The 14,885-nt window shown below is 40.9% G+C and overlaps 1 protein-coding gene across 1 annotated transcript; it reads left to right on the forward strand.

Moving 5' to 3' along the window:
* Positions 1-785: 785 nt before the first annotated feature.
* On the forward strand, positions 786-9,301 carry sash3 (SAM and SH3 domain containing 3). The gene is made up of 8 exons (XM_005722920.2): positions 786-1,036; positions 2,522-2,617; positions 4,761-4,895; positions 5,530-5,665; positions 6,681-6,838; positions 7,284-7,496; positions 7,582-7,726; positions 8,584-9,301. The coding sequence occupies exons 1-8, from the start codon at positions 980-982 to the stop codon at positions 8,841-8,843; spliced, it is 1,200 nt and encodes a 399-aa protein (XP_005722977.1). The 5' UTR covers positions 786-979; the 3' UTR covers positions 8,844-9,301.
* Positions 9,302-14,885: the final 5,584 nt, after the last annotated feature.

The raw sequence follows: 14,885 nt of genomic DNA on the forward strand, positions 1-14,885 counted from the left end.
TCACAAGCGCACACATTTCTGAGTCACACAAGTTGTTTTTGTCTCAATGCTCCATTTCTATCCTGTCAGGATGTGTCTGGCGGTTTTTGTTTTAACTCACTTGTCCCATAAACCACTTTGTGAGTAAATATGTGAGTTTTTGGGCAACCTGATCAGCAGTTTGTGATTTTTTGATTTTTTATGGCCTCCTGTAGCTGCAGCTGCAAAGCTGTTACTGAGTTGCTAAATATGTCAGCTCTAGCTGCCTTTCACTTCCACACTTCAGCTCAGTAAAACTGAAGCTAAACGACAGACTGCAAAATCAAAACCTTTTATTTGTCCTCAACATCGTGAGCACACAAAGGAGCCTGACAACACAGATGTTAAGATACACAAGAGAAGTTTTTACAGCCAGTAAATTTAACTGCAACTTTTTGCAGATGTTCAAAAACGGTGCAGGGGTAGTAATGTTGTATAAGTGGCTGCGGGATGACACTGCAGCTGTGACACTGCAGCAAAAGATCATCAACATCTTTTGCTGATTAATATTCCTCCAGCCAGCTTTTACTTGACTTAACTTTTATCTTTAAAACTTTTTTTAAAGATGATGAGAAACAGGTGATTATGCACCATTTGATATGTGGTAACAGTCAACAGTGTTGTAATGAAATACTCATTAAGGTTGCATGTATCATGTTCAGTTTTGAGCCACAGAGAGCAAATAGCATGCGCTTGTGAGCAATACTTGTAACAAAACCACGAGTCTCCGTGCAGTCACCAAAAACAGGGTTTGCCTCTTCAGTTTCAGCATGGCCACGTGACTTCCTGCTGGCTTCTGCAGTTCACTCGGCAGCAACACAGCACACAACAGGCTTCCTCAGTTTTCTAATCAGACTCGGGCTGTGACCGCGCAGTCACAGAAATCCTCAGGTGATTAAAGCGGGTCCAACTTTCCCACAGCTTTCTGTCCGGGGAGATCTGAGGATCACAGAGGGACAAGATGTTGAGGCGAAGGCCGTCAAATGCCTCAGAGAAGGAGCAGGTGCAGAAGAAGAAGGTGAGATTTTTTGGTTGCTGTAATTCTTTGTTTTGATGTGTGTGTGCAGCTACGCTTTGAAATGCTTATATTAAACAGAAAGTCATCGTTTTTATATTTGTTACTTTTTGTAGACTTTTGTTGCCACACACACTTGTTTGCACTTCGACATCAGCTGTCTTCTTTGTGTGCACATCTTTTCAACACAGGATGTCAGCTTAAGTTAGTTCAGACCTTTGCGGTTAAGCTGAACGCACACGAACACAGACAACACTTGAGGTTCAGCAGCAGCTTTTTGCCTAAAGCAGAATATTTCCTACCTTTTCTAACTACCGTTTTGGCTGCAGCCTCGGTACATTTTTAGAAAAGTAAAGTTCCTCTATTCTGGCAGGGTGAATCATTGCTGCAGATGTAGTTTGAGTCAGAGAAGGCTTTGTGGCTTCTGCTGACTTTGTCTTCAGCTGCTATCAAGATAGTGAACCTCCTACACTTGACACCAGTGCTCTTATTTTCCATGCAGCTCTCCACCCGCGGTCGTTTTCACGCCATGTCATTACACAACTCGCTGCGTTTGTTCTTCTCATGTCACTGCTGCGGTTGTCGGCTTTAATAGAAGATTGATTTAGCTGAAAGGTCTGTGGCTGTTAAATAAAAACTGAGGATGGGAAAAGAAACATTTGCCACCAGAACATGTCATATTAAATGTCACTGAGGCCCAAGACTGCTGAAGGTTAAGCTTTGGTGGTTAAACTTTACAAGGTAGACCGTAAGCCACCGGTGCTGGCTGGATGTCTGCAATGATTGGCTGGCAGCAGTTGCTAAAGCTTTGCCAGTTTCCTGTGGTTTGAGCAGAGAGAGAAGGATGAGCTGCGATAAGATGTTGCACGGCGGCGTGGTTAAATGGAAAATTAGACAAAAATTTTCCACAACAGCTACAAGAAAGTCTAAATCTGGAAAATATGCAAAAAAATGAGTCAGATTTGGCTCTTTTGCTCAAAATTACTAGAGCTTTGCCTTTCTGGTGTTTGAACTAAAAAAAGAATAAAAAAACAATGTTGTTGCGAGGATGAAATCATGTTCTTGTATATATTTTAGCTTTGGTGCTCCTGTCCTTCCCCCAAGGTCTTGTGTATGCCACTTTTGAAAACACGAGCTATTTATTGCAGAAACCCTAATGAATCTAGCCGCACATCATTTCCTTTGTGTTTCCTGCTAAACAGCTGCAATACCTTTGTAAAACCTTATCAGATGCAGCCACATCACCGTGCAGACGTTCAATTAGCCGTGACTTCAACTCCGATAACAGTGTGTGGAGAAACACTGGCACACATTACTTCTAAGAAACCCCTTCTGTTCACAAATTTGAGGAGATAAGATCGTACTGTGTGCACGACCGCAAGTTCAGCATTATCAGTTATTCCACAGAAAACCACTGAACAACTGTGTGATCCTCTTTGCTGTTCATGAGTTCATGATATTTAAGTGCAATGCACATTTTGTTTGCAGCTCACCCTGCAGAGGTCCAGCAGCTTCAAGGATTTCATGAAGCCCAAGCCTACCTCTCCTGTTGTGTCAGAGAAGGAGTTCAGCTTGGAGGAGAATGTAAGTTTCTTCCCTGGGATTTGCACAAAACAAGCAAAATATACAAAACATCAGTTTATAAAGTGAAAATACCTATTTTATCTCTTCTTTTAACTTCCTGAATAGCAGTTCCTCCAGATATTTTGTTACATTGTTCCTCGTCTCTCGTACTGTGGCCTTCTCTAAATAACGCATCCACCAGAGGTCAAGTGGAAGCTTTTTTTCAGTTATGACTGTTACAGAAGTGCCCAGTTGGTGCTTCCTGATTTACACGTGTGAACAAATGATAACACTTTTAAAATTAACAGAATATATTAATAATTTCCCAGCAACATTCAGGTTACTGAGTGGAAGTTAGAGAGAAATGATTACAGAGGAAGTAAGAATGAGAAGCATTGCACAGAGCCCCAGATGACAACAGCATGCAGACAGGATGTCCTCCGGTCTAGTCAAGCAGAGAGCCTCTCCGTCCGAAAATCATAAATGGTATTCCCCCGAAGAGCGTATCCATTTAAATTTGGCCTTATTATTTTTCATTTACGTCAACTCTGAGCTTAAAACTTTCTGCTGAGAATTCATCTGTTACACCCCTGTCAGCGGTCTCTGCAGACGTGGGTTTGCCATTGTCATTGTGGTTACTGAATGTTTACACTGCCGATAAACGGCAGCGTTTCTTCATGATAGTGTTTCATTAAGAATAAGTGCACGACAAGCTTTGAGGGCTTCTCCGGGGCCTAATTATTTCACATTTGTACCAAAATTGGCTTCAAATCAAGACATTTCTCACTGAATATGAGGGAATGGAGCTAAATGGACAAACTTATGGTTAGTTTGCAAATCTAGTATTGATTTTTAAATCAGGGAAGCCAAGCTTGACCCCCCAAAATTCTGTTAATATCAGCTGACTAAAGTGTTGTATAGATTATGCCAAATACAAAGATAATTACCAATCAGCACATCACTAATAAATACACTAAAGTCTGCAAAAATATCAAAACATCATCAAATAAACAATAATACAAATAAATAAGACCGCATGATAAAACCCAGGAAACCTGCTCAACTACTACACGACTCAACTTTGAGCGTGGATCTAGAAACTTCTAAAAGCAGCTGGTTTACAGACCAGGTTAAGTAGGATGGCACAAAAACACTCGGGCTCTTGAAAGCAAATAGTAAAATTTTAAACTGGATCCTGCAATGGACTAGGAGCCAGTGCAGGGAGGCCAGTACAGGTGTGATGTGATCGCACTGTTTCTTTCCTGAGAGAAGACGAGCTTCTGTGTTTTGTACACCCTGCAGGTGATAAAGTAACGATTGGTGAAGAAATAGAAATAATTACAACAGTTTAATCAGGAGGTAATGTGGACAGATGTAGACTTCATTGAAAAAAGCTTGTCTTAATACGACATGCTTCCAAACTACACCTGAGTAGCAGAACCAAAACAGAAACCTGTGGGTATTATTAGTAGAAGGTTATGGTGGTTGAACGTGACCACTAACCAGGTGGGTGCTGTTAGGAATTCTCTGCTGCTGCTCTTCATAACTCACCTGACAAATCTATTTTACATACAGCAATTTAAGGATAAAACTGCATCTGTTGTCTTGATGTATTCTGTCTATTTGGCACTCTTTTTAATAGTTAATGTTAAGTTTTTGGGCTACAGCTCTTGACTAATTCACAAGCGCCCACTGTTGCTTTTTAGGATCTGCATGATACTAATAATCACTGTGATTAAGCTATGTGCCCGTCTCTGCTGTTAACTACCTCAAAAGCCTGAAAACGACATTTTTAGATGTCAGTAATAAGCACGCAACTTCACACAGTTTGTCTGCAGATGGAGTCTGGTAACACTCTCTAAAACTGTGCTTTCAAGCACCACAGTAGAGCGCTTGTGTGTCTGTGTGTGCGTGTTCGTGCTACAGAGAGACAGAGAAACACTTTGTGGATGGCAGTAACATGTGTGCACGCAAACCCCATTACCACAAACGCTCTTCTTAGTCTGTGAGAAAATTTTTATGACCTGGCTTCGATGCCACCGAGGAAATTCATGTCAGTGACTTTGATTTGAATATTTTTTTACTACTCTCAAACTTAATTCCAGTGACTTTAAATAACACTGAAAACTCATCTGGTGGTTTTCCCTTTTCTCCTTTTCTGCAGGTAGCAGATGGTGTGACTGCAGAGGAAGCAGTGAAAAGTGGCAGCAAACTGGGGAAGAAGTGGCGCAATGTCATTTCACGCACCATGACCCGCAAAACGTCCAAGATGGTGCAGAAGGCTTTAGCTGAAGAAGGGGTAAAGACTGTTTAAGTTTCACAAAGTAATCCAAAGGTTAACACGTGATGCATACCTAAAAAAAAAAAAAGGAAAAAAAAAGTTCACACTACTACAAATGTGAATCTGTCTCCACCTTGTGGAGAAATCCATGTACTCCAGAGGGGTTTATTCTTTTACCTTGCACAAAAACTTGCATGCAATGTTTTCTAGATTTAACTAAAATACTGCATACTGCAGAATTTAATGTTGCAGTTCAGCCAGTGCTGTTGCACTCTTCTTGTAATCAAGTATTTTAGATTTGTGGGTATGCTGATGTTTGGGTAAAGAGCCTGAATAAACCCTCCTCTGCTGCTTCTGCTTTTTCATGTCCTACCAAAGTTTGGTATAATGCTCACTCAGTTCAGAGCTCTAAATTTAGCAGACTGCCACCAATCTGTCATTTAAAGGTTAATGTCTGTTAGCACAAAGACAAGCCAGACTGTGTTTTTAAAGAAGAATTCACTTTTCTGCAATTCAATGATAGATGCCCTAAAGTATTTTCCAAGGTAATGAAACAAGTTTGAGACAAAGATAATGAGACACTTCTTTGACTTTTTTATTATGTATGGGAGGTAAATGTGAACTGACCTCTGACCTGCACTGTTGTCCCCAGGGGGAGAGCGGTGAAGAGCTGTCTCCTGTCTCCTCCGACTGGCTTCCAGATCTGAGTGCAGGCCAGAGGACGTCGGTGTGCTCCACAGGCTCGGAGGACACCATGCCCAGCCCCATCAGCCGCCAGCTCTCTGGCAGTAAGTGTGAAAAAAAATCACTACTTCAGGCTGTGTGAGAGGAACGGGAGGTCCGACTACACAGATGTGACAGACTGCGTGTGGCCCAAGGATACACTGAATACTTTTTAGGGTGATATTAATTTTCTTTTAACAGCAAGACAATAATTATAATGATAAACTAGATTCTTGACTATCGAATTCTTTAAAGGAAGGATTTTTACTCAAGTAAAAACAGGAAAGGCTCTCCTCCCCTAAAAGTGCATTTTAATTTTAGATTTAAAGGAGGTCACTGACTCAGTCGACCTGATTTCCTCGGTCAGATGCATAGAGAGTCTTCGGCATTATAACTGTTAAAACAGTGTTAAAATGTTAGCCCAGGCTTAACTTTGCTGTTGGAGTAATTTAACAGAGGTAGAGAAGTTTCCCAAACAGGTGCTACTCAATCCCAAAGCTAAACTAAATTGTGAGTGCCACCACTTTTCTTAATTTACACAATTTAAGGGATTTCATAATCACTTAACAAGCAAACGATGCCTAGTTTGATCGAGGCGAACCCAATCCTTATGAGGCTGCGTTAGGAAGGGTATAAAGAATCTGCCAAATCAAACATGCGGAGCTACCCGCTGTGGCAAAACCACAGGGAGAGACTGAAAGTAGCAAGTTGATAATTTTACAGATGACTGAGAAGGGAAGTTTTCCCTGTAAGATGTTCTTGTAACTGCTCAAGTCTTCAAAAGGCCGTGTTTCCCACTGGAGGAAAAGTGCTTTGACTTAATTATCCAGCATTCATAGTTAATAAGTCCAACCTAATATTATATATTTACGTTACAAATGCTATTTAGAGGTCTGACATCTTTGTAAAATGCCATACTACTTTAATAAAAGCCTGAAAACCCCTTTTATATTGTATAAAGGCCCAGTGTCCCATCAGCATGATTCCTGGAGTCATACAGGGATGTTTACAGTGTGTTTAAACCTCTGGGACGAAGGCCTCAGGATGAATCTGACCCAGCTTCTTATCTGTCCTCCTCAGACAGCGACAGACAGAGCCTGGACAGTGGATATAGCCAGAGGGACAGCATGCGACTGGAGGAGAACGGCATTGCTTACAACGGCCCGTTCTGCGGCCGCGCTGTGGTCCACACCGACTTCACCCCCAGCCCCTACGATGTGGATTCGCTAAAACTCCAAGTGAGTCTCGGAGGGGGGAGTCTTCCTCACTGGCTGCGATTTGGCCTCGTTTGCTGTCTCACTGAGGCGTCCTCCAGGGAGCTTGTTAGCTGTGTAAAAGAAGACGGGTCATTTTGATTATCATCCGTGAAGGAAGAGTTTAATCTACAAGACCCTCCGTTACTGGTTACCCCCTTTGATAAAATATCATTTCAGTGCAGTTTATACAATGATGTGTGATCAGAAAAGTCTGCTTGACGGGGTTCTTAAAATATTTATAAACTCATATTTTCAAAGCTTTTACACTGGTGATCATTATCTTAAATCACTGGATAGATTTTTGATCAGATATTGAGCGAAACTTTGAGATGATCGCAGACTTTAATTTAAACTCATAATTCTGTCTTTCGTGAGTTTCTTTTATCTCCTGTCAGGCTGCCAGTATTAATGCTCTCTCTTTTCATAGAAAGGGGACATCATCCACATCATCGAGAAGCCCCCCGTGGGCACCTGGACCGGGAAGCTCAACAACAAGGTGGGCTCCTTTAAGTTCATTTATGTGAACCTCCTGCCCGACGAAAGCCCCCCGACCAGGAGGAAACGCTGCAGCAGAAAAGCCAACCGAGCCAAATCCAAACCCAAATCCCTGGAGGAAGTCCTGGACAGCATCGGCCTGATGGTGAGGGAAACTGCAGAGCAACTGTTGCGATGGTCACCTCTGTCTGATCGCAGAGATGTAAAGCTTGTTCTCTCTCATGTTGCAGGAGCTGAGTTCTTTGCTGTCCATGCATGGTTTCCAGACTCTGGAGGACTTTGCAGGGCTGAAGGAGTCTCACCTGAATGAGCTGAACATCACAGACCCAGAGCAGCGCTCCAAGATCCTGAACGCCACTGAGCTGTTGAGAGACTGTAAGTTTATACACTGTGATGCTGCAAAGCTCATAATGTCTAATCAAAGGATGCTGATTTCAGGAGCACTTTGTCATTTTTTTATGCTTCAACTACACAATCAGGTGCACTTCATGGCTCACATTGTGTTATCAGTGCTTCGTCTTAATATCTTGGCTCATCTTTGCTGCAGAAGGACAGTTTGTGAATTTAAACTTTCTTTAAAATTCACCCAAAAACATTTCATATGAATCAGTATCTACTTCCCCTAAACCGCAATAACCTTTATTTGTATTATTTTGACCACAGTGATGACTGTCCATCAATTCCTTACTATTAGAGTCGTTGCTCATTGAAACCACTGAAAGTAATTTAACCTGCAGCATATTAACTCCACTTATAGCTGGAGTTAATTTTCATACACACTACAATCACTTTGGTGAGATGTGAACGGATGGAAGTGATTATCTGTGCTGAGAAACCTGCAAGTGTTTCTTGAATCTGCAGCTGTTTGAGCATTAAATACTAGTAGTTTTGTCTCTTTTTTAGCCATCTGACCCACAGATTTACTGTTTTGGTTCACTCTCTGCTGTCCCACCGTATTTATGCACTAACACAGCAGCAAATAACAGTCAGCTGCCTGCATGTAGTGGATTTCCCTCAGGAGGTTTGAGAGAACATAAACAACGCTGAACAGGAGTGAGCTAAGGTTTAGATTCACCAGGTGGACACAAAGTGACTCCGGATGAATGATTGTGTTGTTCCTTTACTGCTGGATGCTGAGCGAGATGAAAGGACCTGTCAGAGTTCAGGAAGAATAAAAAGGATCGGCGTAAACCTCTATATATTAAACTGTGATTGTTTTTGTGCTTGTGTAGCTGAAGAAGAGTCAGAGCCAGAAGAGGAGGAGGGGGAGAAGGAGAAGGAGGAAACATCTGGGGAGGACGCCAAGGAGCCGCGGGATTCGGGTTGTTTTGAGAGCTCAGAGAATCTGGAGAGTGTACGCGAGGAGCCAAAGATGGAGGAAGAGGTAGAGAACCATGAGCCGGAGTCCGAGCAGCCACAAGAGAGCCAGACGGAGCAGCTGGAGAATGTGCAGGAGCAGCTGCAGGAGCTGACAGTGGACGAAGGATCCTGAGACGTGATGGACAACTTGTCAAACTTCTCTTACTCCTGGTCCTCTGGGTTTCTGTGCATGCAGATTTAATCCCACTGAAATATCTCTTCATGGTAGAAGAGCAGACTGTATGAACACAATAGTCACATAGCCATGGACTGTTGAGCAAGTGGCACAGTTTTGGTTGTTTCATCTGTCCAAGCTGGACACATTATTTTAAATGAATGTTTTTTTTGTATTGTGTTGTTTGATTTATAAAGTTGTTTGTCATCATTTATCATAATGTATCTGAGCGTAATGGTACATATTAAAACCATTTTCATGGGACGTAGTCTCTGAGACTACGTCTAAGAATGTAAAATACTTAAATGTAACTTGAATACAACTGCTGCAAGTTATAATGTATATTACAGCAGTTTTTCATGCTATTAGGATGCAGTGTTGTAAATATTAAAAAATTAAAGAAAATTTGTCATCAAGATGTGGATTCTGTAAGCTGTTAATTGCTACTGTTTCACATTTCTTTTCAATAGCTGTCTGTGAGTCTGTCGGCGCACACACTGTATCCAGAGGCTTTTGCAAAGTTATCATCATTTCATCATTTGTGAAGCAAATAGTTTCGCTTGCCATGTTTCAATTTAATTTTCAATTTTAATGTTTACTTTCTTTTTTTTAAAACATTTGGTTTTACTTTTAGTTATCCGATTAGTTTGTATTAGTTTTATTTTAATAGGCACTCACATAAAAGTACAAGTTTCAGGTTGGACTCTCTTTTGCTTTCAGAGCTGCTTTCATTCTTGAAGCCACAGATTCAGCAAAGTGTTGGAAACATTCGTCACAGGTTTTGATGCGTACTGACACGATAGCACCAGAGAGTTGCTGCAGATTTCCTGGCTGCACATCCATGATGCGAATCTCTTGTTCCGCTACATCCCAAAGGTACTGTGTTGGATTGTGATCTTGTGACATCACCACCAGCAGCCTGAACCGTTGATGCGTGGCAGGATGCATGCATGCCTTCATGCTGTTCATGCGAAATGCTGATGCTGTCATCCAAACATTGCAGGAGAAATTGAAACTCGTCACCCAGGCAACATCTTGAGCCCCTATGAATTGTAGTCTGATAAGAGTTACACCTGGTGTGGTCTTCTGCTGCTGGATCTCCTTCAACATGCTCAGATTTTGGTTGAAACAACTGGTTGCAACTGATTATAGTTTTCTATCAACTATAAGCAGTGTAGCCAATCTTCTCTGGCATCAACAAACCCTTTTTAATCTCAGAAAACTGACGCTTGTCTTTTTTCAGACCATTCTCTGTGAATCCTGGAGATGATTCTGAAATACTCGGACCAGCCTGACTGCTGCCAACAACCATGCAGCATTCAAAGTCACTCAAATCACCTCTCTTCCTGATTCTGATGCAGCTTTTGAACTTATTTTCATGTGATTGAAACAGGTGTGCCTAATAATGGTGCTGGTGAGTCTATTTGAGTTATAGATGGTAGTATAATAGTATCCTGCAATATAGATTAGTATATAGATGGTATTTGTTTAATAAGTTTAGGACAGGTCATAATAAAAACACTTTGTGGAGGTCAAAATATGATAAAAGAATCTAGAAAAGCAGCAGCCAAACTCAAAAGGTCCAGCAACTACAACCGACAGACTACAACAAGCCTACTTACACAAAGGGAGGAGCTCCAAAGGCATTTAAGGTAAAACAAAAATTAAATATTTTTTACTAGCTCAGGGGAAACAACAGCAACTGTATTATTCCCAAACAAAAATGTATTAGTAACATGTGAAAACAAAGATTTATGTAATATGTTACTAACACTGAATGGTGACTGGTGATGATGGAGCAGCTACACTACTGATGCCTTTTATTTGTATTTCATTTATTCAAATTTATTTTCTCGCCTTCAGTTTTACTTTTAGCTTAGGTTGAATTAACTGTGATAACCTTGATGCCCCCCCGCGGTTGTCATGACTTCCACAGCTGATATCTCCATGACTCCAGCAGCTTCCAGATGTGGAAATAAACTGAGCGTGGGTTATCAACTTCCTCTGAGATTTTATCTGTGCTGACAGAAGGTAGGATGTAAATGTTTGGACTTCAGGGCCATACTGCGAGGTGACGGTGAGGTCGGTTTCTTTTTTTAGCGCTCAGAACAGTTTTCGGATTTAAGCTTAGAGTTAAAATAAATCCACAATTCGCAGCAAACCCTGTCATTAGAACATGAGAGCCATGGCTTCTCTTTAGATGAGCGATTTGCCTGATCAGAAAATCATTTCTTGTGAATCACTGAATCTAAAAAATGCAAAGTGGAGACAATAATCCACCAAAACAGTGACGGCAAAGAGATGGTATGCAGTTGTTGTAGAATATTTGTCCGTTTAATGAAAGTGTGCACAATTTCACCTCCCTGCAATGAATATTTTTTGTGTTACACACCTTAAATTATGTAGAGGAAGGCTGAAGATTTGCATCTCTTGATTTTAGCCGTCATAGCTACTAAGTACATGGGATAGTCACATGAAATTCTATGGCTGCTAAAATATATTTAGCAAGTAAATTTCGGTCACATTCAAAATGACACAGCAAGAGGTTTTTTCATTATTAGGACTATAAGGGCGATCGTGGCTCAAGAGTTGGGAGTTTGCCTTGTAATCGGAAGGTTGCCGGTTCGAGCCCCGGCTCGGACAGTCTCGGTCGTTGTGTCCTTGGGCAAGACACTTCACCCGTTGCCTACTGGTGGTGGTCAGAGGGCCCGGTGGCGCCAGTGTCCGGCAGCCTCGCCTCTGTCAGTGCGCCCCAGGGTGGCTGTGGCTACATTGTAGCTGCTACAATGTAGCAGCTACAATGTAATAAATATTTACTCATTTATTACACACATTCACACACTGGTGATGGCAGCTACATTGTAGCTGCTACAATGTAGCTGCCATCACCAGTGTGTGGATGACTGGATATGTAAAGCGCTTTGGGGTCCTTAGGGACTAGAAAAGCGCTATATAAATACAGGCCATTTACCATATCAGTTTTTCAGCAGTAAAACACGCCAAATTTAATGTTTATAATGTAATAGAGACACTTGTTACTGTTTCTGTCCTCCATGTTTTATCCGTTTCGTGATAATTCAGTGAAAAAATATCTCAAAAAGTGTGATTTGGGTAAATCTTAAAGGATCATATCTGCCTGTGGGATAAACACGATTTATTTTTCCCACATTTTGGTCTTCTAGCTGTGAGTCCTTGTGTGAAAACAATTTTCTCGTATGTTTTATACATAGCATATACATCTGTGGGAGTTTACACCCACGCTGGCAGCTCTGTGCGGCTGCTCAGCTGAGGAAAAGGACAAAGTTTAATCTAGTCATGCTGTAGTTTGGTGTGCAGCACATCTGCTATTTGATCTTTATATGAAAAGTGAAACACTAGTTCTAAATGATGAGGACACAATTTAAACTGTGTATGAAGCAACAGATATTACTACACTGCATGTGAATAAGAAACTACAACATCTAAATATCTGTGTAGGTTCTCAGGCTGTCCAAATGGAAACGTGCACAGATGAATCTGTGGGACCATAAATTATGCTTGAGGACACAAAAACCATGAATAGCTTTTGCTCACATTTGTTATGTGTAATTATTTATTTACTCATTTATTACTTGTTATTTTCTAACTTGTGCCTGATTCTGATTGGCTGTTGTGTTTGTGCTCGTCCAGACTGATTTGTTCAGTTTAATTCAGGTTTATTTATATAGTGCCAAATCACAAAGGTTGCTTCAAAGTACTTTATATTGCAAGCTAAATGCCCTACAGTAGTTTGAGCAAAGCTCAGGCAATCTGACGACTCCCTATGAGCAAGCATTTTGTGATGGTGGGAAGTAAAAACTCCCTTGTAAGAGGAACAAACCTCCAGCAGAACCAGGCTCAGGAAGGGATGGTCATCGGTTGTGACCAGTTTGGGCAAAGAGAAGAGAAAAGCACACAGGAAGATGGGACAAAACACCTACTGTTGCAGAAAGAAGACAGCATTTAACTATGTCATTAAATTTAAAATCAAATTAAATAAAAACCAATAACTGTGACACACTGCAGTGGCAGATAAACAGATGGGAAGTGAAAAGTGGTGAGTGGAGTCACGGAGTCATGGAGTAAAGTAAGCATATTGGGATAAAGTACTTCATAAACAGTAAGCGTGGCGTAAATTCCAGATCATAAAAATGAAGCCACAAAGTGGAGATGCAATAATATTTTATCGGACAGGTCACTAGATGGCGATATCTTTGGTTCAGCTCTATAAATGATAACTATCTGATTTGACCCCAACAACATCAGCTAACAACTTCAATTAGAAGTCATTAGCCAATGAGTGGGAACAATGAGCACGCTCTGGCCGGTCCCTCCTCGTCACATCCTGTTTTTTTGAAACCAAGATGGCAAAGATGGAAACGCTGCTCTTGACTTTTCCAAACTTGCCTACCTTCATCTTTTATTATACCATCTGTGACTGCCAACAGCTTGCAGAATGCACTCTTCAATTCAATTTTATTTATATAGCGCCAAATCACAACTAAAGTCGCCTCAAGGCGCTTCATAGATACAGAGAAAAACCCAACAATCATATGACCCCCTATGAGCAAGCACTTTGGCGACAGTGGGAAGGAAAAACGCCCTTTTAACAGGAAGAAACCTCCGGCAGAACCAGGCTCAGGGAGGGGCGGGGCCATCTGCTGCGACCGGTTGGGGTGAGAGAAGGAAGACAGGATAAAGACATGCTGTGGACAAACGGTGCAACAATAACATTCACAGCAAGCTAAAATTTTGAGTCATCTCAAAATGTATTCGTTAATAGTGAATTTTTTTTTTTTACATAAACTGAAATTATGACTTATGATGCCAATTTATTTATTTCGGTGATATAAACAAGCTTCCATGAAAGGGTGTTTTTCCCCATCTGTTCTCTTTTTTTGTGTTAACTTTTCTCTTCCATGATTCAGCGGTTTGTGATTACCCTGCATATCAAACAAATCTCCCGCTGAATGCTTTTTAAATAAGAACAACTGAGCAGCCTCCCACTGACAGAAGAAAACTTTAACAAAGTTATAATAAGACAACATGTTTTTTTATTTACCAGACACAATGATCATGTAAAAAGAAGTGAATAAATTGAATGAAATACATATATCACAGTGTTGATACCAAACAAAGTGGACATAAATAAGTGTTCCATCAACGGTATAGTACTGTATCTGTATACATAATGCAATGTAATAATCAGATCAGAGCATTCACGTCTGATCCCGCTTTGAAAACAGGAATAAATACAAGAGCTCGGCCTCTCTGTGGTCTGCAGACTTTCAGCTAAACCTTAAATTTCATCCTCCCTTTGAACATCACGAGCTTCCCTTTTTTTTCCCCCCCTTCTCAAAAATCGAACATCATACATTCTTGCTTCTCGGTGACAATTAAATACACCAAACTACCTTTAAATACTTTCCACAAGAAAGCCCACTAAGTTCAGCTTTAGTTGAAAACAAAGAAAAAAAGGTCTCGGTTTACTGTAAATTTTAGCATTTCTCTGAGTTTTCCAAACAAATACTCAGTAATTACACTTCTTTACACAACTACACACTTCACAGCATCCTCCAACAGAGACATGTCAGGGATTACCTGAGAGCAGGTAGAAAGAATTCCTCGAGAGCTGAAACAGTTAGAGAATGAACGAGTTAATGAACCGACAAAATATTGGTTGAAAAAGTTTTAATGCTTTTACCCCATCAAGTTTTTAAAGCTGTAAAGTCTGACAGTTAAATAAAAATGATGGCATGCCCCGTCCTCAATTCACCCTAAACTTTATTTTCTACCCTTGATTTTAGAGTCTGATACGGTGCTAAAACTTCTACACAAGTGTATTTCACAAACACAAACTCTGTCTTGCATACGGCACAATCACTAACTCTATCAGCTAACATCAATTAATACAAAGGATCTGCTTGACTCCTTCTCTGATTGGTCTTTGCACAGATGCTGTACCCTCAGGCGATCGTTGTG

The sequence above is a fragment of the Pundamilia nyererei genome, unplaced genomic scaffold (genome assembly GCF_000239375.1).
Source record: "Pundamilia nyererei isolate P.nyererei 1_Seehausen unplaced genomic scaffold, PunNye1.0 scaffold00008, whole genome shotgun sequence".
Taxonomy (NCBI): Eukaryota; Metazoa; Chordata; class Actinopteri; order Cichliformes; family Cichlidae; genus Pundamilia; species Pundamilia nyererei.

What these genes read in the sequence shown, in the direction of transcription:
- sash3 (XM_005722920.2), top strand. Translation starts at nt 980, where the DNA reads ATGTTGAGGCGAAGGCCGTCAAATGCCTCAGAGAAGGAGCAGGTGCAG. An exon ending in AGTTCAGCTTGGAGGAGAAT is followed by an intron (nt 2,618 to 4,760) that starts GTAAGTTTCTTC and finishes CCTTTTCTGCAG; the next exon opens with GTAGCAGATGGTGTGACTGC. An exon ending in TGGACAGCATCGGCCTGATG is followed by an intron (nt 7,497 to 7,581) that starts GTGAGGGAAACT and finishes CTCATGTTGCAG; the next exon opens with GAGCTGAGTTCTTTGCTGTC.